Below are 25176 nucleotides of genomic sequence, written 5' to 3'. Positions count from 1 at the left end.
CCTGGGTGCATGCAGAAGGCAACCAATCGATGTGTCTCTCTCACATGGATGTTTCTCTCTGTTTTTCCACCTCCCTCCCACTCTCTCTAAAAATCAAGGCTGGTGTGACTCAGTGGTTGAGCATTAGCCCATGAACCAGGAGGTCACTGGTTCAATTCCTGGTCAGGGCACATGCCTGGGTTGCAGGCTCGATTCCCAGAATGGGCCGTGCAGGAAGCAGCCAATCGATGATGTTTCTCTCTCATCGATGTTTCTATCTCTCTATGCCTCTCCTTTCCTCTCTCTCTAAAAATCATAAAAACATAAAGAAAAAATAAAGTCAATAGAAAAAATATCCTTGATGAGGATTTAAAAAAAAATAAAGTATTGATTCATGTTATAGTATAGATGAACCTTGAAAACATCATGCTAAGTGAAACAAGTCAGACACAAAAGACTGAATTATTGTATAATTCCATTCACATGAAATATCCATTTATATGAAAACTAGTGGCCCAGTGCATTGATTAACACACATTGAAAAGAAAATACTTACAAGAAATTTTAATATTGCTATTTGCCCTTTCTCTGTAATGGATGCTGGTCACCGTTTATGTCAAACTCCTGGTTGAACTCTTAGTCAAGGGGACAATTTGCATATTAGGCTTTTATTATATAGGATTATATAGGATGTCCACATTAGATACATCTTTAGAGACAGAATGTGGTTTCTGGGGTAGGGAGGGAAGGTTGGGGTATATGTAGGGTAGGAGGAACATCCTAGGAGGAACAAGTGGGAAGACACTTAGGTAGATGCACACCTGTTCTGAAGGAACAGCAAGGAGGCCAGCAGCGTGGCTGAGTGCAGTAGGATCAGGGAGAGACTGTGGGATGACAGGGTCCAGACTTCAGGCTTGTGAACCACAGTAAGGCCTAGACTTAATTCTAAATCACAGAAAATTACCAGAGGCAGGAGCAAGGTGATTTGGTGCACGTTTTAAAAGGTTCACTTCTGCTGCTGGATGGAAAATAAACTGAGGCAGCAAGAGAAGGAAGGGGAGTTATCAGGAGGCCACCACAGTAGTCCAGGCAAGAGTGATGGCTTAGGTTATATAGGTGGTAAGAAGTGCTCAGTTTCAACACATATCAAATCACTACGAAGTATACGTGAAGTGCCTTATAATTTCATGTCAATTATACTTCAATAAATCTGAAAAAATTAGATTGAAGCCCTGGCTGGTGTGGCTAAGTGGTTGGAGCGTTGGTCCACGAACTGAAGCATTGTGGGTTCAATTCCCAGTGAAGGGAACGTACCTAGGTTGCAGGCTCTATCCCAGGCCCCAGATGGGGCACATTCAGGAGACAACCAATTGATGTGTCTCTCTCAAAACGATGTTTCTCAAGAGCGTGCACACACTCTCTCTCTCCCTCTATTTCTTCTGCCCGCCCACACTCTGTAAAAATCCTTGGATGAGGATTAAGGGAGAAAAAAAGTGGATTCAAAATATATTCTCAGGTAAGAGTCAAAAGAATTGGCTAATGAATCAGATATGAAGTACAGGAGAAAGAGAGGAGTTCAGAATGACCCTAAGGATTCTGGTCTGAGCAGAGGAGTGAGCGGAGAAGCGGGCCATTGAACGCGATGGGAAAGCCTCAAAGAAGGCTGGGAAGGGAAGTGAGAGTTCAGTTATTTTAAAGTTGAGGTGCTTAGTAATCTAGGTGCATATACAAGCCTGGAACTGAATTCAGTAAAATGGTCAAGCTGGAGCCATGAGAGAAGACGTTTGAAGTCACACAAATAGTCCAGGGATTGAGCCCTGAAGCACTCTTAACATTCAGATATGTGAAAATAGAAGGTTTGGCATAATTTATGCCCATTGAGGGGCAGCAGCCTGTTAGAGGAAGATGAGGATGATCCTTCCATCTTTGTTATTCTTACAGAATCAGACAATCTGATGGATAAAAGATCCTTCAAACCAAGACTTCTCTTAGGATCAGACGTGTCTTATCTCTGGGTTTTAAAAGATTTCCTCCTTCTCTATTTCTTTGGTGTTAGCTGATGGAGCACATATCTATTGACCTACCAGATATTTTCAGATTTCTTTAAAATATATATATATATATTCTTATTGATTTCAGAGAAATAAGGAGAGGGTGAGAGAGATAGAAACATAAATTATGAGAGAGGATCATTGATAGGCTGTCACCTGCATGCCCCCCACTAGGGATCGAGCCTGCAACCCAGGCATGTGCTCTAACCAGGAATCGAACTGTGATTTCCTGGTTCATAGGTCTTCTCTCAAACACTGAGCCACACGAGTTGGGCTCAGAAATTTCTTTACAACTATGCTGTCTTGAGGATCTCAAGTCAAATCTCACACCAAACAAAGATAACAACACAAAGACCTGTAATTTGGTTTGGGTTATATTATTTTATCTCAGAATTTTTAGCTTCCCTATTCAAACAATTGGGTGTGCACATACATGGTCAGACAGTCCTTGTTCTGGATAATTTACAGACACACAAGTTTTGGTGAGTGGGGGTTTAGGAGTCTATTTAGCTCAGCTTGCAAAAAGTCCAAGCAAAATAATCTGACTAAGGCAGTGACACTCATGCAATGGGCACTACAAGTTGTGCAGCTAATGTAGCACATTCAAATATTTAAGGACTGAAGGCAACCTGTAGTATAAACACCAATTATTTCTGCCCTTTTGGTCTGAAAAGCCTCAGCTTTCCCATCTGGGAAACAGAGATAATAATGCCTGCTGTGTTTCATGGGGATTAAATGAACCAAGGTGCTCTCTGCACACTTTTATTCAATGCAGTCATTCTACTACTTTTCTATTTATTTATTCATTCCTTATTTTATTTTAAAACCCATATGGTTTTATTAACCAGTATCTCCCCAATAAATTCAATGAGAGAGAGAGGGGGAGAGAGAGGAAGAGAGAGATGAGAAGATAAGACAATCCGTGAGTACTAGCCTCGTTTACTAGTAGGTTACTACTCTTTTCTTTCTGTGGAATGACCTGCCAGGAAAGCTTTTAAAGAACTATAATAGCCGAAACCGGTTTGGCTCAATGGATAGAGCGTCGGCCTGCGGACTCAAGGGTCCCAGGTTCGATTCCGGTCAGGGGCATGTACCTTGGTTGCAGGCACATCCCCAGTAGGGGGTGTGCAAGAGGCAGCTTATCGATGTTTCTCTCTCATCGATGTTTCTAACTCTCTATCCCTCTCTCTTCCTCTCTGTAAAAAATCAATAAAATATATTTTAAAAAAAGAACTATAATAAATGGTCAAATTTCAGATGCAATGAAGGATTTAAAAATCCAGCTAAAGAAACATAAAATTGTGTACATACAAGGACCATAATTATAGAATTTTAAAAAATAGTAATAGGTTACAAACAACATTCTGAAATAAACCATACTTGATGATTAAAAAAAAAAAAAAGAGGCAATATTACATGTGCTGATAAGAAATAATCTTAAGATTTACAAGTAAGTGAAAAAAAGGCTTGTTGTGTAGTTTGCTTATATTTGAATATGTATTTGCGTATATCTCTGAAAAGATACACAATTAGCTTATCACTTTATATCCTTTGTGCTATCCAAATTGTGTTCCATGTGTTTGTACTCAAAAACAAAGAACCTAGCCGAGGCCGGTTTGGCTCAGTGGATAGAGCGTCGGCCTGCGGACTGAAGGGTCCCGGGTTCCATTCCGGTCAAGGGCATGTGCCTTGGTTGCGGGCACATCCCCGGTGGGGGGTGTGCAGGAGGCGGCTGATCGATGTTTCTCTCTCATCGATGTTTCTAACTCTCTATCCCTCTCTCTCTTCCTCTCTGTGGAAAATCAATAGAATATATTTAAAAAAAAAACAACACACAACAAAAAAAAGAACCTAAATTTAAAATCTAACTACGGAGCTCAAATACCAATGAGATGTGAAACAGAATGGATAATGTTTATTATCTTCAATATAAAAAGAGTTTCCTTCAAGTAAGAAAAAGAAAACTTTCCAAAACACAAATGGAACCAAGATTTAGAATTAGCATTTTACAAAGGAATATATATGGCTAACATGTTTTTAAAATGTTCCTCCTCCCTAGAAATTAAATAAATTAAAAGCAAATACCAACACTTTACTCATCAGATTGGAAACTTTAAATAAATTATTACACCCAATATTAGTACATTTGTATGAAATGGGAATGCTCATACTTTACTGGTCCCAGTTCACTGTTATCTTTCTAGCCATATATATGTATCAAAACCCTTAAAACATGCACGCACACACACACACACACACACACACACACACACACACACACACACCTTTAAAAACCAAATCTGAGGAAATAATGCAACAAGTACAAAAAGATATATGTGACAGGGATACTACTCACAGCAAATCATGGGAGGGAAGTCAATGTTCACCAAGTAAATGATTAGTTAATAAAAATTATGGTACAGCCAAGTACCTCCTAAAAGCTAAGTTTCCAAAGAATATGTAAGAATATTAAAAAGATATTCACAGCACATGGGCGAAAAAGAATTCGCAAAAGAGAACTGCATTCTGATCTCATGGTTGGGAGTAGGAAATATACATCCATAGGATCCTGGAGAGATATACACCAAAATATTAACATGGTTTCTGGGGGTAGGTTACAGGTGATTTTGGCTTTTCTTTTACTGTTTGGTTTTCCCAAGGTTTTTTTTGTTTTTCATTTTTTTAAAAATAATAAGCATGTATTGCTTTTAAAAATGGGGGGAAAGTAATAAGTGGTACTGAGGAAAAAACCCTCAGAAGATACAAAAATTCAGTTATACTTTTTCATTCTTTTTTTAACTAGTAAGAATCATATCTAAATCTATGCATGAAAAAATAAAATGTACAGGGAGATATTTTGTACATTAATAAAATATTTAGCAAATACAGAGAGGTAGAAATAATTGCTTTATTTGAGACACTTACATCCAAATTACTTTTATGTGTTTTAAAAAATCCTAACGAGCATCCAAGAAGAAAACATATACAGCTTCCACAGGAATAAGACAAAAAATGGGGTTGATGATTGCCCCAAATGATACTTCCTAAAAGAAAAAAATGTAATATTTAACATTTCTTCTTTTGAGGCAGGTTAAGTGAACTGCACACATCAAAGATAAAATTTTCTTACTTTACAAGGAGGAAGGGCTGTGATCCTGGCCTGTTTTGATGCATATGAAATACAAAATACAAAATCCACTCTTCTGATCATGATGAGGGGGGGAAAAATCATTCTTCAACATTTCAATTCTCACGCAATGAAATCCAAAGGTCTGTTGAATCCACCTTTGCGATTCATGTACTGCCTATGACAAGAAGAAAAAATTCAATGTTCATTAAAAAAAAAATTCTGGACTCCCCTTGCAAAAAAATATTCATGGTCCTGGTCAGGTTGCTTAGTTGTTAAGAGCATCGTCCCAATATACCAAGGTTGCAAGTTCTATCCCCAATCAGGGCATATACAAGAATCAATTAATCAAGGAATAAGTGCAACAACAAATTGATGTTTCTTTCTCTTTTTCCCCTTTCCTCTCTCTCTTTATAAAAAATCACATGCTTCAGAGATTGCACCTATAAATAACCTTTAAGATGTCAAATATAGAATAAGAAGTATTCAAGATTATTTAATGTACAGTAAGAAAAGATTACTTCACCTTCAAAATAAGCAACAGCATTATAGATTTCTGTGAAATCCAAATAGAAGTATGGAAATCTACTTTCAAAATAATTTGAGAAGATCCCACAGACTTAAAAAAATCAATTTATTTATTTTAGGTAACACCAAACACCTAGTTAAAGGATATAGAGCAGAGTTCAAAACAGGTACTGGTTTTCTCTATAACACCTTATTTGAAGGTAACTTTACAAAGGAATGTCAATGATGATTCTGGTTCCTTAACTCACCAGCATTCTCAAATCACATTATTCATATTCTAAATTAATTGGAATATTAGTCTTTTATCAGTGATAAAGGTAGAGAGAAAAGCAATGTTTGAAGATGTCTTCTTGACTTTTCAACTCATTAGGTATTCAGTAAGATTTCAAGTATAAATTGTCCCATGCTATTAATAAAATGTGTGTACTTAATATATTTACAGTTAAAATCCTTACATAATCAATCCAAATGAGTAATTCAGGAGTGATCTATTTTTTAAATCTATAATTATAATGAAATTAAAGTTAAAAGACTTTAAAAAAATGTTCTGAAGAACTATTTATACAGTTGTAAAAAATTTAAGTCAACTACCATTCTCTATAATAATTAGTTCACATGTAAATCAGAAATTCACACACCAGAATATAAGTAAGGAAGATTAAAACAAGGGGCTGTATGGAAGATTGCTACATTTCCTACAAATAATTATCCTATAATAAATTCTTTCCCAAGCACATAGTTTATTTATTTATTTTTTTTATAATTTTTTAAAAATATATTTTATTGATTTTTCACAGAGAGGAAGAGAGAGGGATAGAGAGTTAGAAACATCGATGACAGAGAAACATCGATCAGCTGCCTCCTGCACAACCCCCACCGGGGATGTGCCTGCAACCAAGGTACATGCCCTTGACCGGAATTGAACCTGGGATCTTTCAGTCCGCAGGCCGATGCTCTATCCACTGAGCCAAACCGGTTTCGGTCCCAAGCACATAATTTATATCATTGGTTTAAACATAATAATGGGGGTAATGCATACCTGTACTTCCTCTTCTGAGACACATTTATGGCATAGGCATTTACAGAACCATCCAACTTTTTTCCCTGGAGAAAAGCAATATACAAATTATAAAAACAGGAAGGATACATTAAATGCCTTGATCAAAAGAATTGCATCCTATAGACAGACTTACATGGCAAGATCCATCTAAGAATGAGGTAGGCCAATGAGAAAAAGAATTTTCAGATCCTGATGACATCTCATGAGCTCCCAAGTATTACACTTCTGTTCACCTTTTTATAGTCACACATAAGCAAATAATACAATATTCAAATCAAGAAACATTCCTGGTTTATGTATTACGGGCAAGGCAGAAAGGGAAATAGTGTAGCAGATCCTAACCTCTTTTGGTCAAAGAATTCTTTGAAACCATATATAAGTTAAGGGTATTTTCTCTAGAAAAATTCACATTTTCAAATTATGGCTGGATCAGTCACTATTCATCTAAATCCCATTTCTTACACAGGCCTTGCAATTTGGGTTTTTAAATCAGAAATCAGAATACAAAATAACATATGCTAATGTTGAGTGTCACTTGTACCTTGGCCTTTTCTCATGTGACATCTACCCTCTTTTTCATTAATTCCTTTATGGGTCTTTTGATTCAGCCAAGTTAACTCACCACTTGCTGTTCCTCATGCCTGAATTACCATCCCAACTCCCATTCAATCTTCAACTATGTGGAGCTTAGACATTGTTCAAGTCTCAATTCAAATGATCCAGGAGCATCGATACCCTCCATGTTCCAACCTGCATTATCATGATGTATACACTTGATGTCATTTCCCCTATGAGACTGCAAGCTTCTTGAGGGAGGGATATGCCTGTAAGTCACCTTTGCATACTCACACCCTAGGCCACTGCACTTCCAGGTGCTCAGAAAATAATTGTTAGATGTATGAACACCATCGGTTAGCACTCACTTGCGCACTCTCTCTCTCTTGTGCGCTCTCTCTCTCTCTCTCTCTCTCTCTTTCTCTCTCTCTCACACACACACACACACACACACACACACACGACCCTCAATCCCCACTTTTCCTCATTATTACTCATGGGAGTGTGCCCTATCTTGTCTGTGTTAGGGCAAAAAAAGGATTCTTACTCACTGGCCTAAAGGCATATACAAATGAGGTACATATTTAAAGTGGAGCTAAAATAAATATATTTGATCTTATTTTTTCTTTTTTTTTTTTCTTTTTTATATTTTATTGATTTTTTACAGAGAGGAAGAGAGAGGGATAGAGAGTCAGAAACATCGATGAGAGAGAAACATCGATCAGCCGCCTCCTGCACACCCCCCACTGGGGATGTGCCCGCAACCAAGGCACATGCCCTGACCGGAATCGAACCCGGGACCCTTGAGTCCGCAGGCCGACGCTCTATCCACTGAGCCAAACCGGTTTCGGCTGATCTTATTTTTTCTATTTTCACTACATTTTGGGGAGGGGAAGAATAATGGGTAAAATTACTTGAGGTGCAGGATTTTGATCTCCCAAGAACAGGAGGTAGGAATGACTTGCACACACTGGCTTGGAAAAAAGAAAATAATGCTAACCTTTTTACTAAGTTCAATTCTTAAAGGCTTAATGATTTTTGAAAATTATTTGCGGAGTTATATATTAATAGCCCTATTTTCATTTACATGCTGGAATAGAAAATTATCCATTAATAAATATAACCAAACTTTGAAGTTTTCCAAAATGTTAAAATGGAAGGGCTACATTGGCATATGAAAAGGTCTCATAGATCAATATGATATCACAATAAGCACATTACTGAACAGCACAAGTGAGCTATAACTGAAGCTAACTGCATACAAACTAAAATAACACTCTTATAGATGTCATTAAAAAACAACTGATATTACTTCTTCTGGTGGTACTCCATAATTTTCATGGGACTTATATTCACCTAATTTTTCCTTTAGAAACAAACATCTTCAGCAGACTATATTTAAAATCTAAGTGAGACTTCATCTTCACATATGATTCTCATGAATTTCAAAGAATACTGGGGATAACCCTCTAGCCCCCAATAAAGAAAATAATTCTGGTAAGTTCCCTCTATATTCTTCTAAAAACAATAAAAATATAGTTGCTTTACTTTGAAGATATTTTTATTCACCATACATATATATTAATCATTTTAGTTATAAAAATACTTTGGAAAACAATATTAAAGGAAAATAAACTGATACATAAACTGCATTAAATTCCAAAATGGGGTTCACAAAACCATTTGTGAGAATAAAAGCTCATTCTTAATTTTTTCACTTCAAAACAGTACTCCTCTTAGTTTATACATTGTCATCTTAAAAGAGTATGTGGGAGGAAAAAGAATATTTAGCCCCACACAATCACATCAATTAGAAACTTTTAGAGCATCTGGAATTATCCCATTCCTTTCACAACTCAATGGAATACAAGATGAGGGGAAATGGATTTTCTCAAAAAAATCTCAAATTCCATTTACAAAACTAAAAAGACTTAAAATTCTAGAAAATGAAGTTCTTAAAAAACATTCTCTTTCCACAAACTCTTTCTCTGTATATCCTTACTAGTTCCCTCCATCCCTCTTCTCCCGTCCATTCCCCTCCAACTCCCTTTCCCCTTTCTTTACCTCTATCTGCCTACCTCTTCCTACTCTCTCCCCTCTCCCTACCTATAACCTGACTTCACCTCCATCTCCACAATCCCTCCATTTGTCCTTCCCCTTCCCCTTATTCTTTCCAGTTTGATGGTTACACACTATTCAATCTCCAAACCACCCCTCTCTGAGCTATGAGATATGTGTGCAGCTACCCAATGTCATCTTTATCCAGCAGCTGAATTTTCTTCTTCTGTTTCACAGCACTTCCTTTTTCCATAATCCTTTCTTGGTTAACCCTACCACCCAGTCTTTCAGCCTGTCACCTCAATCATCACTGACTGCTCACTCCCACTACCACCTGAATGGTTCTCAATATTCCGGATCCTCTCAGTTGATGTCTTCATCATCTTTCACTTGCATGACTCAGCAGTTCTCCCTGCCTCCAATCTTCCAGGTGTACCAGTTAATAATGCAGATTTTGTAATCAAAGAAAACACAGTAATTTCAAGAGAAACATCAAAAGTTCTTATTCAAAGTAATGCCCATCGCTAGCTACACATGTCCCCCATCTTTCAGGTAATTTGTGGATACCGTCCCAATAGAACTTTTCTTGTTTTGAGGCAAACCATTCAGAGACCCAATTTTCCACTTCTTTATACGTTTTGAAGTGCTGCTCAGAAAGTGCATGTGCCATCGATCAGAACAAGTGGTCATCTGAAGGAGCAAGGTCTGGTGAATATGGCGGGGGTGGGGGGAGGTTAATACTTCCCAGGCAATATCTTTTAACGTGTCTTTAACTGGTTTTGAAGTGTGTGATGGTGTGTCATCATGAAATAAAATTACTTTGCCATATCTTCTGGCCCATTCTGGCCGTTTTACTATCAAAACATGGTTCAAATTGATTATTTGTTTTCGGTAGCGATCAGTATTAATGGTTTCACCTGGTTTTAGAAGCTCATAATATACCACACCTTCCTGATCCCACCAAATGCAGAGCATTGTCTTCTTTCCGAAACGATTTGGCCTTGCAGTAGATGTTGATGGTTGACCTGGATCAATCCATGATTCTGTGCATTTGGGATTCTCAAAATAAATCCACTTTTCATCGCCAGTCACAGTTCGATGCAAAAAAGACTTTCTTTTGTGACGTTGAAGCAACATTTCACTGATGACTTTTCGGTTTTCCATTTGTCTTTGGTTCAGTTGATGTGGCATCCATTTTCTTTCCTTTAAAATCTTTCCTATTGCTTGTAAACAATCAGAAATTGTTTGCTGAGCAACATTTAATCTTTCAGCAAGTTGTTTTTGAATTTGACACACATCTTCATCCAATATAATGCTTGTAATTGTTGGTCTTCAAACTTTTTCGGTTGACCTGGATGTTGTCTTTCACATAGAAACCATCACTTTTAAAGCATTTAAACCAGCCTTCACAAGTATCTTGAGATGGAGCATGTTCACCATAAGTTTCCCGAAGTACACAATAACTTTCAGCAGCACTTTTCTTCAAAATAATGAATTAAAACTTCCCACAAATGCTCTTTTTTGGGCACAAAATCCAACATTTTTAAGCGTAAAAATATCTATGATGTTAACACCTTCAGAAAATTGGACATGTGAAGTTTTGAAGCGTGTTAATACAACAAAATAGCATACATATAAAATCAAATACATATCAACATGTGTAACTCCATCTATTGAAAAAATATCTGCATTATTAATCGGTACGTCTAGTAAATGCATCCCATCTGTGCTCCAAGGCTGACCTAGGTCATCTGTCTAAAACACATATAAATCCTATCACTCATTTTCTTAAAAATCTTTGCTTTCTCTCACCACCTAAAGAATCATCTCTTGGGAGGATAGGAGGGAGGGGGGATGAAAGGGAAAATTGGAGATACCTGTAATACTATCAATAATAAAAAATATATTAAAAAAAAAAAGAACCAACTCTAAATTCCTCAGCATGGCAAAGGGCAGCAAAAGTCCGTTATGATTTGCTTCCTACCTCTATTTCCAGCCTCAGTGTAGTCATTGACCCATCAGCATCTTTTTAACAGTCACTGAATTTGAAATTCCCATAATACACTATGCTACTTCCTGTCTACATGGCATTTTCATGAACTCCTCCTTCTACTTAAATTGATCTTCCTCTTCTTTGTACTGGCCCTTTAAGATCTAACTGGACATCATCCCAGGCGAACACTCCCTGGATTCCAAAGGCACCTCATTACTTCCTTCTCTGTACTCTCAAACCCCTTCACACAGCCAGTTATTATCTTTTAACTGAATAAACTTGTATCAATGGAAGCAATTACATTGTCAACAGTAAAAAAATATGAAAAAATGGGACAGTCATAATGGATTAATTCAAATCAAACTGCTTAACTGGCTGCAAGTTTTACTTACTTTTGTTGAGTCAAAGGAGGCAAATCCCATTATCTTCATCATTTCTATTTCTTCTTCTGTTTTGCCCTCTAAGTCTTCCTCTGCAAAAATAAGTGAAAATTTTTAAAAACTCTATTATTTTATATATATTAAAGCAAAGGTGGCACTAGATTAACAGTCACTCCACCTTACCAGCAAAAAACATACAAAATAATCAGCTAAAGAGTTAAGTCTAGCCCAGCTGGTGTGGCTTAGTGGTTGAGCGTCAACTATGAACTAGGACAGTGGTCGGCAAACTCATTAGTCAACAGAGCCAAATATCAACAGTACAACGATTGAAATTTCTTTTGAGAGCCAAATTTTTTAAACTTAAACTTCTAACGCCACTTCTTCAAAATAGACTCTCCCAGGCCGTGGTATTTTGTGGAAGAGCCACACTCAAGGGGCCAAAGAGCTGTGGCTCTCGAGCCGCAGTTTGCCTACGACGGGCCTTCCTAGGGGCATGTGCCCTGACCGGGAATCAAACGATGTGTTTGATTCCCGGTCAGGGCACATGCCCCGGTTTTGGGCTCAATTCCCATTGGGGGTGTGCAGGACGCAGCTGATCAATGCTTTTTCATCATTGATGTGTCTTTCTCTCCCTCTCCCATCTTCTCTGAAATAAATTGTTACATATATATATTAAATTTCATGAAAAAAATTCCTCTTCAATTTGTAATGTAACTTTTTTTTTTTAATTCTTTATTGTTTAAAGTATCACGTAAGTCTCCTTTCCGCCCCCGCCCCCCCACCCCGTGTCCTCTCCCCGGCCACCCCAAGCCCCAGCACATGCCCTCATCTCCCTACTGTCTGTGTCCACTGGTTATGCTCACATGTATGCATATAAGTCCTTTGGTTGATCTCTTACCCCTTTACCCCCGCCTTCCCTCATAGGTTGGACAGTCTGTTTGATGGTTCTATGACTCTGGTTTTAATTTTGTTCATCAGTTTATGTTGTTCATTATATTCCACAAATGAGTGAGATCATGTGATATTTATCTTTCTCTGACTGGCTTATCTCACTTAGCATAATGCTCTCCAGTACCATCCATGCTGTTGCAAATGGTAAGAATTCCTTCTTTTTTACAGCAGCGTGGTATTCCGTTGTGTAGATGTACAACTGGTTTCTAATCCACTCATCTGCTGATGGGCACTTAGGCTGTTTCCAAATCTTAGCTATGGTGAACTGTGCAAGCAAAATGTAACTTGAGGTGCAAGGAAGGAATGTGCTCTCCACCTTCCAACAGAAGAAACTGCTTAAAAGGACATGTTGAAGCCTTTAGGCAGGACCACCTTTAATATCAGACATGACACTTGTTTTGAAGGTGCTTCCAAAATAAAAGATGCTCACATTTTTAATTGTCCTTCCTACATCAGGAGCACCACAGACAACCAGGAACTCACTAAGGTACAATTAAAACAAAATCTCAATCTATACGCAATGAATATTATAAACAACTTAATATATCTAATGGTCAAAAATTATACTTTTATAATGTTATCATGCCTAAAGTTATCTAAACAAGGCTGCACTCTTCCTACAGTTATTTAACTAATAACATTACCAGTTATCTGACGTTCTTTGCTCTTTGTTTCTTTCTTTTCCTCATCTCTTCTTTCTTTCAGTCGAGAAGGAGAAGGAGATGTGGATCTATGTCGTCTTGGGGATCTAATATTTAATAAGTAAACATGTCAGAAACAGACATACCTGGCCACTGTGTCGATCAGCACAGACATGCATGAGTGCCTGAAAGGTAAAGGCTGAACAAGAACCACAAGCCCATTTCCTATAGGAGAGTAAGTTAGAAGGTTCTGCCTAGCCCGACTGTTAACAAAAAACAAACAAACAAAAATACAGTCTTGCTCAGTATAGCTAGGCTAAAAAATGATCTGCAAGGCAGAAAAATGTAACTAAACAGTTTCTAACAATTGCACATAAACACACAAAAAGTTGACTTAAACAGCAATAGATGCTTAATAGGAAATCACGAGTCCATTCTAAGGTACTTCCAAGATCTCACATTTTTTTATTATATACTAGAATAAATCTTTTATCACCAAAAAGTCAATAAAAACAAAACAAACATTTATTTCTTATTCTTGCCAAGCATCATGTTAAGTGCTTTTCTGGTATTATTTCTCATTTACTCCTAAATGCAACTCTAGGAGTAGAGACTTATTAACCCCATTCACCCATGGAAATGTTAGGTTTAGAATAAGATGGGCTAAAGTCTCCCATTTCTTGGCATTGTAAATCAAGCATGTCAAACTTGCAGCCCACAACGAATATTTTTTCGGCCTAGCCAATATAATGATATGTAAGAAACGTTTTAATAAAAATTTTGTAACTTAATTTTTACAATATCCTGTTATATAGTACATAATTATTAACAACAAACTACAACTTTCGCTAATGACTGACCGCTATAATCATGTTGCATTCATTTCCCTTACAAGCCTTACGTGCAGGTGCACCATTTCTCTCCACTACTAGCAGCAAATATTTTAGCAGCCAATTGTCATGTCATTAGTCTTGGACTGACTTGTTTGGTGTGTGCAACAGGAAATATTTCGCTTTCGGAGAAGAAGAAAAATAGGTTTATATGCGTTACGTGTATTTATTTGTGCAGTTTTTCAGTGTCTGGTAAGTTAAAGTTCAAGAAAAAATATTAATTTTTATTAAAATGTTCTATTATTTGCCCTAATTGGTTTGCCTCAGTGGATAGAGCGGACTGATTCCAGTCAAGGGCATGTACCTTGGTTGCAGGCACACCCCCAGTAGGTGGTGTGCAGGAAGGAGGCAGCTGATCCATGTTTGTCTCTCATCAATGTTTCTAAATCTCTATCCCTCTCCCTTTCCCTCTGTGAAAAAAATCAATAAAATGTCTATTATTTTGTTAACGATTACTCATTTATTTCAGCCCTTTGTATTCAGCATATCTCTATCAAAATAAACCTACATTTCTATTAAAATTGAAGCTTTTGTTTTTTTGCACGCACCCCATAAACTTAAACCTTGTTTATTTGGCCCGTGTTAGCCTTTGAGTTTGACATGCTTGTTGTAAATGGCCTTATAAGTGATAAAAATAAAGTAAAGGGCAACAACTAGTTTCTTTGGGACTTGTGGTAAAACCTCTGCTTATGATCCCCACTTACCTGGAGCGTCTTCTGTGCGGGGATCGAGAGCGGCTCCGTCTCCGATCTCTCTCCCTGGACCGAGACCTTTCCCGGCGCCTGCGTTCTCTCTCTCGCGAAGTGGACCGGGACCGCCTACGGTCTAACACAAGGAACAAAATTGCAGAGCCAAAAATTATCTCAAATATTTAGAGCTGGATTGTCTAATAGGAATATAATGCAAGCCATTTCTAGTAGTCACATTAAAAAAATAAAAAGCAGGTGAAATAAATTTTAACAGAATGTTAATTGACTAAATATATATACTTCCAAACTATTATCATTTCAAAAAGTACTCAATATAAAAAAGTATTGAGATTATGTTACTTTTTCCGTACTAAATCAAGGCAGCCCGGTGTATCTACAATTAAACAGCACGTCTTAATCCTGATTGGGCACATCTTTATTCTGATTGGGATCCTCAATAGCCATATGTGGATCCCCGCCTCATTTAACTTTTAAGAAAATCACCTCTTGACAAGTAGAAGGTGGTAAAAACCAATCAGGGGCAGAACCGAGGGTCTAAGTCAGAGTACACAGCACTGCCTCACTTACGGGGGTGGGGGTCAGACGACCTTAGGAGGTGAGCTCCCAGGACACAAGATTCCCTATTATAATAAACTGGAGAAACTACATGGAGCATTTAAGACACAGGCAGTATAACATGCTGAGTGTTATGGAATGTGCCATTAATTCTCCCATCAGTTTTTAAAGCTAGGTAATATTACCCCCAATGTCTAATTATAGGAATTCGGACTCAAAGGTTGGATGACTTACACCCAGAAATTAAGTGAAAAAATCGTGGTCTGATTCTAAATTACCAGGTACAAGAATTACAAAAGTTACTATTGGAGGCTGATAATGAGCGAAACGCCAATTTAGAAGGAGAAAAAAACCTACTTTGGAACCGAAGGGCGGAGTTCTTCGTTCCCCCATCCACACAGACACCCCGCTTGTCTCCTTCTCAGGAGTAAAAGGCCTGCCTTTCGGCTGCCCTCGCATAGAAAATAAGGGGGGATAGGAAGCGCCTCTAACCGAGCCCCAGACCCTCCAAACTGCTTCTAAACTCACCCCTCCGCGGAGATCGGGAGCGGCTACGACCCATTTGGAGCGCTCCTCTACCTCACACCGCCTCGGAAACGACTGTGCAACAACTTCCGTGAGGGCCGGAAGTGCGCTTTCACTGCCGACTGGAAAACGTTGAAACCACTCACCAGGGTTCCGCGTCTAGCGAAGTGCGGCTGCGCAAAGCCAGCCCAGACTCCAGGGGCCCACCGGAGCGGGAAATGCCGATGAGGACCAAGTTGTTACTTCCGCTCCTTCAGCCCCATTTTCGCCGAGGCTTTTGTTTCACGGTGGGCATTAAGGTGTGCTAGTTGATGTTATAGAAATCTGGAAAAACCCCTATACCCACCATCCATACACAGTTTTCATTCCCCCAAGACCACCACTTATCTTGGCAGTTCTTGTTAAATGCACAAGATTTTTCCTATCAAACCAATTCTAAACTGCATTCACAAGCAGTTTTTAAGTCCACACCGGGAAGCACCAGGGTGGGTCAGGAGGCAGAAGCGAGGGGAAAGCATGTATAAGAGACATGATTGTGATTTTTGCAGGAAGGAATGGGAGAGGCAGGGTAAGCGGGTTAATTTGTGATTGGCGAATTTGAATAATTTCAGCTGGTTTGTGGATGTAGCGGCTGTGCAAGGTTGTTTGGTACCTGGCCCTGGAGTCATTAGGGCAGAGGAATGTTGCCTGGCTTGTGCAAGTTTGGTAAAGAAGGTGGTTGGAGGACATAGGCTGCCAATTGAAAGGCACTCTCCCAAGGCCCCAGGTGTCAAAACTTAATAAGCAGGCACGAGCAATACAATGATTCACACGAACATTTATTGCAAACCTGGGTACCAGAGGATTAATAGTGAAAAGGCATGCCTGCTCTTGAGTACACTGCTGGCCACTGAGAGATACAAACTAGTAAACAGTGTGAATGTGCATTGATGGGGAAGAACATTATGAGGGCACATAATACTGGTACCTAACTGGTTTTGAGGGGGGAAGAGTTGTCAAGAGAAGTTTCCAAAATGAAAGGATGTCCAAACAAGACCTTAGGGATGAGTACAAATTAGCTAGGTGAAATGGGGTGATGCTTGTTGTGGTAAAAGATGGAAGAGGTTGTCAAGGTTACAAATGCAAGAATAAGCATGGGCTATGCAGAGAACTAAAAGTATGCAAGCCACTTGGGGAACAAGGAGTTGACATCTAAAGACAGGGCTAGAATAGACTTGTAAACTATGGCAGCTATCCTAAGACAAAGGATGAGAGGGAATCAGATTGAGTTTATTCAGAAAACACTTGAATAATGTAGAGGCTTCACTCAGGGGAATATAATAGGAGGCTGGTACAATAATCTAGATTGTAAACTACAGTGGTGGGTAGTAGAATGCTGTCAGTAGGTATGGTGGAACGTGCTTAAACTTGATAAACTGTTGGTGAAACTAGAATAACCTGGTGATGTTTAGATGCAGATGATGATGGAATTAGAAGATTCAAGAAAGTCAGACATCCAGGTTTCAGGTTTGTGGAACCAGGCAGATGGCAGCATCATTTGCTAAGATAAGGCATGTAGGATCAAATCTGGGGAAAGAAGATACCTTCAAATCAGGACAAGGTAATCTGAGGTGCCACCTTGAACACCCAAGAGGAGATGCCAACTAGATGTATTTCTGGAACTCAGAAGAAAGATCTCTGCTGGAACCACAGAAGCAGGAATACAGATGTTCAATTGAAGCCCAGAGAGTGCATAAAGTCACCCACCTGGTGCAAGCTCAGGAAGTTTCTGGAGATAGCCAGAGGAAGAATCCACAAAAACTAAGGAGTGACCAGAAAAACAGGAGGAAAACGGGGTGAATGTGATATCAGAGAAGTTTAAGAGAAGGCTGCTTTTTAAAGGAGAACAAAGTGGTAATTTTAAATGTTAGTTAAAAGAAGTGATAAAAAATCCAAACACATGGAGACTGCAATAGTTTGCAGAAAAAGTCATTGTTATCTCAGGAAGTTTTAGTGAAGTTGAGTTGTGGATGGCTTTTGAAGTGAAGACAATTTGGAGAACCCTTGGAGTTTGGTGATGTTGGGCAAATCATATAGTGGGTAGAGGTAAATGTGTCACTGACGGTTTTTCAAAGATGGGAGAATCTTATACCCAATTAAATATTGGTGTGAATGAGTCAGAATAGAGGAAAAAAGTAAAGAATAAAAATGAAAAAAACAAAGGATTAAATTTTATAAAGGGGATCAATCTCAGGCAATAAATGGCTCCTCCCCTTTAAGAAGTGGGATAGAAAATGGTTCTGCTAAGGCTTTCCTATTTACTCATTAAGTCACCCTCTCTTAGCATGTACTGTACACTATCCAGCACTGTAGATCTTCAGCATTGTACCTGGAAGGAAAACCCTGTATATTTCCAATCCATCGTTTGAAGTTCTCTCATTCTAAGACCATTGAGATAGAATTTGAGTGGGGAGGTCAACACTTGTGATCATATTTGTGTGTTTCTTCCCCAACCAACCATATTTCCTCAGTAAAACCAAACTGTATTTAAATTGTGTGTACCTTATGTAAGAACCAACATGAACCATCTGTGATTCTCTGCAAACGTACTATCTCTAGCCTTGGTTAAATTTTGTTTTACCTTTGCAGTCCTGTTTCAGATAATCCTTTACAAAAGTATCCTACTTTACCATTCCATATGGATGCCTGCTATCGAGTCAGTAATTTTCCCCTAATTAGATGTAGTCTGACCACTAGTTAACAGTGATTATTGTTGGGAGATTTGGCTTTTTTATACCTGTACCCTGAACCTTGGGAAGAATTTCAGGCTCTGGTTGGGGAGAGAACTGTATGCCTTTTTTTTTTTTTTAAATGCCACCAAGCAATTAGATCCACATTGCTTGAAATATGACTCCATATATCATTTAGGTGATTGGCAAATCATCACCTAATTTGTACTCTGGCTCTATTCTCTTTACTGTTCTTTATATGGGTTCACCTTTAAGGGAATAAAACCTTTGACATAGTTTTAATATTGACAGTCCGATATTCTAGACCAAATCTATTTGATAGGGCTTTCTGCAATGATGGGCATATTCTATCTGCACTGTCCCATATGGTAGCCAGTGGTTATGTGTGATTCCTAAGCACTTGCAATGTGCTTACTGTGACTGAGAAAGTAAATTTTATTTTAATGAACTCAAATTTAGATACCCACAGTGAGTCTTGGTAACCCTATTTTTGCATGTGATGTCACAAATTGTTCAGTAACGATGGTAATAGTATTCAAAGGCTTGAAATTCAATAAAATGTTGGATGCTAAACACTTGCTAAAAAAGCTAGTGACTACCATTGTTCATTTAATTTTGGCTTGCTAAGTTTCCAGCCATCCCCTCAATTTTGTGAACCTGGATTTAATGGACTTCAATTTAATGGACAAAATTTCTGGTCCATATGTCATATGTGAAAATTAAGTTAATTTTAAAATGCCTGTTAACCAAGATCTGCTTAAAATTAAATTACTGGATTCTTCTGTTATTAACTCACTGTTAGTTTTTATTTTTTATTTTTGGTAATCTTTGTCTGAAGATATTTTTTTCAATTTATTTTTTAAAGGAAAAAATATTTAATTTTCTTTTTTTTTAATTTCTTAAATATATTTTTATTGATTTCAGAGAGGAAGAGAGATAGAAACATCAATGATGAGAGAGAACCATTGATTGGCTGCCTCCTGCACACCCCCCACTGGGGACCGAGCCCGCAACCCAGGCAGGTGCCCTTTACCAGAATCAAACCCAGGACCCTTCAGTCCTCAGGCCACTCTATCCACCGAGCCAAACCGGCCAGGGCAAGAAAAATATTTTTATTCATTTCAGAGCAGAAAGGAGAGGGAGAGGTAGAAACATTGATGAGATAGAATCATTGATCAGTTGCCTCCTGCACGACCCACAATGGGGATTGAGCCTGCAACCTGGGCATATGCCCTGACTGGAATCAAATTGTGACCTCCTGGTTCATAGGTTAACTCTCAACCACTGAGCCATGCCAGCTGGGTTCATTGTTATTTTTAACAAATTTTAGGGAATAGGCTATATGTTGGAATAAACACTAGTAATTTTGCCAACATAAATATTACATACGTACACCTATATGATACATATTTAACTGATGTTCTAACGTGCATTAAGCCACACCCCAGTTATGTGCATTTATTTACTCCTGGTGACTGGTGAATGCATGCATTTACTAGATCTATTCAATATAAATTTAAAATTACTGCAATACATAAATAAAACTTTACCGTTAAACTTTTCACATAAACTTAATTTTAATTACACAAATGTGTTTACATAAAGTAAAAATAGGTAAGCTAATTAATGTTTTACAAATATATATTTGGAAAACTACTTTATTATAAAACGAACTAACAGATAGATACCTTCTTGCCTGAATTATTAGTCTGTTAGATTGAGGTTTTACTGTACTGTCAACAATAAAAAAATAAATGAAAAAATATTTAGTTGTAAAATGATCCCTACAGCATATTATCTGCATTTGAAAAATCCCAATGTATTTTCCTCATTTCAAACTCTAACTCTTGTTACTTACATGCATGCATAGACAAAGGACTAGAAAGATACAGTGCAAAGAAAGGGCAATAGGACCAGGATGGGATTTACCTTTGTAATGTTTTAAAATTTTTAAAGGGAAAGTGTGTCTAGTGGTAGGCAGTTTGGCTCAGTGGATAGAGCATCAGCCCTCAGACTGAATGGTCCTGGGTTCAATTCCAGTCAAGGGTACATCAGTTGCAGGTTCCCTGCCCTGGTTTGAGTGCGTGCAGGAGGCAACCAATCAATGTCTCTCTTACACTGGTGTTTCTCTTTGTCTCTCCCTCTCCCTTCCACTCTTTATAAAAATCAATTGAAAAATATCCTCAGGTAAGGATTAACAAAAAGAAAAGAAAATGTGTCTATTACTTAGGTAAGTGAAGGTTAACATAAAAATGAAGGGAAGTGGCCAAGTGAAAAAAGGTCACACAAATCAATAGATATTGACTGCTTTACTCTGTGCCAGTCTCAAGGAAGGCTGGGCAGGGAAATGAGAGTTCAGTTAATTTTAAATTTGAGGTGCCTAATAATCTAGGTGCATATACAAGCCTGGAGTTCAGTAAAATAGTCATGCTGGAAGTATCAATTTATTCACTAGTGCAGGGATTGAGCCCTGAAGCACTCTTCAACATTAGATACTTGAAAATAGATTTGGCATAATTTATGCCCACTGAGGGGTAGCAACCTGTTAGATAATCTGATGGATAAAAGACTCTTCAAACAAAGACTTCTCTTAGGATCAGAGGTGTCTATCTCAGGTTTTGAAAGATTTCCTCCTCTATTTCTTTGGTGTTAGCTGATGGAGCATGAACCTACTGACCTACCAGATATCAAGTTATTCCTTTACAAACTATGCTATCTTGAGGATCTCAAGTCAAATCTCTACAAACGTCACACTAAGATGACAATCCAAAGACCTGTACTTTAGTTTGGGTTATATTTTATCCTATAATTTTTAGCTTCCATATTCAAACTATTGGGTATGCACATATATGGTCAGAGTCCTTGTCATGGATAATTTAGAGATACACGAGTATTTTGGTGAGTGGGGGTATGGAGTCTATTTAGCTCAGTTGGCAAAAAGTCCAAGCAAAATAATCTAAGGCAGTGACACTTGTGCAATGGGTACTACAAGTCGGGCAGCTAATGGAGCACATTTAAATATTTAAGCACTGAAGGCATCATGTAGTATAAACACCAATAATTCCTGCCTTTATGGTCTGAAAAGCTTTCTCATCTGAGAAATGGAAATAATACCTGCTGTGTTTCACAGGGATTAAATAACCAAGGTGCTCTGTACACTGTATTATGCAATGTAATCATACTACTATTTCCTTTATATGGAATAACCTGCCAGGAAAGCGTTTAAAGAACTGTAATAGCTCTGGACAGTGTGGTTGTCCAGAGCTGTGCACCAAAAGATTGACGGTTTGATTCACAGTCAGGGTACATGCCTGTATTTCAGGTTCAATCCCTGGTAGGGGGAGGGCAGGAGGCAGCTGATCACTATTTCACTCTCTCATAGATGTTTCTCTTTTTCCTTCTCCCTTTATCTCTCTCTAAAAATAAAAAATATATTTTTAAATAAAAACTTAAAAAACTTAAAGAACTATAATAGGTGGTCAAATTTCAGATGCCATGAAGAATTTAAAAATCCAGCTAAAGACATAAAATCAACCAAGCCAGTGTGGTTCAGTGGTTGAGACTTGATCCATGCACCAAGTGGTCAACCAGTTTGATTCCCAATCAGGGCACACGCCTGGGTTATGGGCTTGATCCCAACAAGGACTGTGCCGGAGGCAGTCAGTCAGTCAATGTTTCTCTTCGATGTTTCTATCACTATCTCTCTGTCTTCCTCTCTCTCTAATATCAACAAAAACACTTATATTTATCCTTTTAAAAATATTTTTATTGATTTCAGAGAGGAAGGGAGAAGACAGGGCAGAAACATTAATGATGAGAGAGTATCATCTATTGGCTGCCTCCTGTACACCCCACAATGGGGATCGAGCCCGCAACCCAGGCATATGCCCTGACAGGGAATCGAACCATGACCAGTTACTGGTTCATAGGTCATTGCCATGCACTGAGCCACTCTGGTTGGGCTCAATAAAAACATTTAAAAAGAAAAAACAGCCCAGCTGGTGTGGGTCAGTAGTGAACAACAATCAACCCAGGCACCAAAAGATCGTTGGTTCGATTCCTAATCAGGGCACATGCCCAGGTTGTAGGCTCAATCCCCAGTAGGAGGAATTCAGCTGGCAACTGATTGATGTTTCTCTTTCATCAATGTTTCTATCTCTCCCTACTCCTATCCTCATTCTAAAATATCAGTAAATACATTTATTTTTTAAAAAAAAGACACATAAAATCATGTACATACAAGGATAGTGATTATAGAATTTTTTAAAATAGTAAAATTTAAGAAACAACTTGAATGTCCATCACTGGGGCATTAAAAAAAATTATAGTCTATCATTAAATGGACTATGTAATTGCTGCCCTTAAAAAAAAGAAGCCTTGCCCTAACTGGTTTTGCTCAGTGGATAGAGCATCAGCCTGTGGACTGAAGGGTCCAGGTTCGATTCCAGTCAAGGGCATGTACCTTGGTTGCGGGCTCATCCCCAGTAGGGGGTGTGCAGGAGGCAGCTGATCGATGTTTCTAACTCTGTATCCCTCTCCCTTCCTCTCTGTAAAAAAAAAAATCAATAAAATATATTAAAAAAAAAAAAAAAAGCCTTGGGCAGCGTGGCTCAGTTGGTTATAGTTTCACCCCGTACACAGAAGGGTCGTGAGTTCGATTCTTGGTCAGAGCACATATCCAGGTTGTGGGTTTGATCCCCCATTGGGACACATATGGGAGGCACCCAATTGATGTCTCTCTCACATCTCTCTCCCTCTTTCTCATATCTCCTCTTTCCTCTTCTCCCTTCCTCTCTCTAAAAATCAATGAAAAAAACCCCACCATATTCTTGGATCAGAATTAACATAAAAAAAAAAAAGTCTGCAGAGTCCTGGCCAGTTTTGCTTAGTGGTTAGGGCACTGGCCCTTGGACTTTGAGTTTGATTCCCAGTCAAGGGCACGTACCTCGGTTGCAGGTTCCATCCCTAGTCCTGGACAGGGCGAGTACGGGAGGCAACCAGTTGATGTGTCTGTCTCACATCGATATTTCTCTCTCTTCCCCCTTCCCTCCCTTGCATTCTCTCTCTCTAAAGATCAATGGAAAAAATATTTATATTCTTAGGTAAGGATTGGAAAAAAAAAAAAAGTGGCAGAACTTCCAGTCAAGATGGTGGAGTGGGTAAATGCTGTGTTCATCTCCTCCTAGGACCACATCAAAATTACAACTAAACTATAGAACCATCATTGAGAACACACTGAAAACTAGCTGAACAGAGTCTTGTAACTAAGGATATATAGAAGAAACCACATGGAGAGTGTGAATTGTATTAATATCTCTTTGTCTTTCTGGAATAAACCATATTTCATGATTTTAAAAAAAGAGAGACAATATTACCTGTACCTATAAGAAACAATGTTAAGCCCTAGCCAGTTTGGCTCAGTGGATAAAGCATTGGTCTGTGGACTGAAGGGTCGCAGGTTTGATTCTGGTCTAGGGCACATGCCTGGGTTGTGGGCTCAATCCCCAGTAGGGGATGTGCAAGAGGCAGCTGATCAATGATTCTCTCTCATCATTGATGTTTCTATCTCTCCCTCTCCCTTCTTCTGTAATCAATAAAAATATTTTTTTTTAAAAAAAGGAAGAAACAAATGTTAAGATTTGCAAGTAACTGAAAAAAGGTTAGGTGCAAAATAGTGTGTAAATGTGCTTACATTTGAATAAGAAGATACTTTTGTGTACATATAGAATATTTCTGAAAGGATACACAATTTAGCTCATCACTATGTCCTTTGTGCTGTCCAAATTATGTTCCAGGTGTTTGTATTAGTTACTCAGAAAACTCCACAAAAAAACAAAACAAAAAACCCCAAATTTAAAATATAACCACAGAGCCTCAAATATCAAGGAGATGGAAACAGAATGGGTAATGGTTATTATCTTCAATATTAAAAGAGCATCCTTCAAATAAGAAAAAGAAAAGCTTGCCAAAACACCAATGGATTCAAGATTTGAAATTAGCACTTTACAAAAGAAATATATATCGCAAAAATGTTTTTAAAATGTTCTTTCTCCTTAGTAATTAAATAAATTAAAAGCAAATACCAATATTTTATTTATCAGATTGGGAGCTTTAAATAAAGTATTATGCCCTGGCCTCTGCGGCTCAGTTGGTTGGACGTCATCTCTAGCAACCAAAAGGTTGCTGGTTCGATTCCCAGTTAAGGCACAAGCTGAGCTCGATTCCCAATAGGAGGTGTGCAGGAGGCAGCTGATCCATGTTTCACTCTCCCACCAACGTTTCTCTCTCTCTCCCCCTCTTCTTACCTCTCTAATAAATAAATAAAAAACACCAAAAAACTAAGTAAATTCTGCACAATATTGGTGGTGTATAAAATGGGATGGCTCATGCTTTACTGGTCAGTTATGTTCCTAGCCATATATATGTATCAAAACCCTTAAAACA

General features: G+C 38.2%; 1 protein-coding gene across 1 annotated transcript; it reads right to left on the bottom strand.

Annotated features, from left to right (window-relative positions):
- Positions 1 to 4924: 4924 nt before the first annotated feature.
- On the bottom strand, positions 4925 to 16111 carry LOC103304725 (U4/U6.U5 small nuclear ribonucleoprotein 27 kDa protein). Its single transcript, XM_008161545.3, has 6 exons — positions 16007 to 16111; positions 14918 to 15038; positions 13327 to 13430; positions 11744 to 11823; positions 6725 to 6789; positions 4925 to 5335 (listed from the first exon to the last, which is right to left on the bottom strand). The coding sequence occupies exons 1-6, from the start codon at positions 16038 to 16040 to the stop codon at positions 5281 to 5283; spliced, it is 459 nt and encodes a 152-aa protein (XP_008159767.1). The 5' UTR covers positions 16041 to 16111; the 3' UTR covers positions 4925 to 5280.
- Between the last annotated feature and the right edge of the window lie 9065 nt (positions 16112 to 25176).

This window comes from Eptesicus fuscus, chromosome 16 (genome assembly GCF_027574615.1).
Source record: "Eptesicus fuscus isolate TK198812 chromosome 16, DD_ASM_mEF_20220401, whole genome shotgun sequence".
NCBI lineage: Eukaryota > Metazoa > Chordata > Mammalia > Chiroptera > Vespertilionidae > Eptesicus > Eptesicus fuscus.
Note: the sequence above shows the minus strand (reverse complement) of the source record. Positions and strands in the feature narration are given on the sequence as shown.

Bases quoted from the DNA above. Each gene is read 5' to 3' on its own strand.
- LOC103304725 (XM_008161545.3), bottom strand. From the start codon at position 16,040: ATGGGTCGTAGCCGCTCCCGATCTCCGCGGAGGG. The intron at 13,431-14,917 runs GTAAGTGGGGAT...ATTAAATATTAG, and splicing joins CCGCACAGAAGACGCTCCAG to ATCCCCAAGACGACATAGAT. The intron at 11,824-13,326 runs GTAATGTTATTA...TTATTTTTGCAG, and splicing joins CAAAGAACGTCAGATAACTG to AGGAAGACTTAGAGGGCAAA.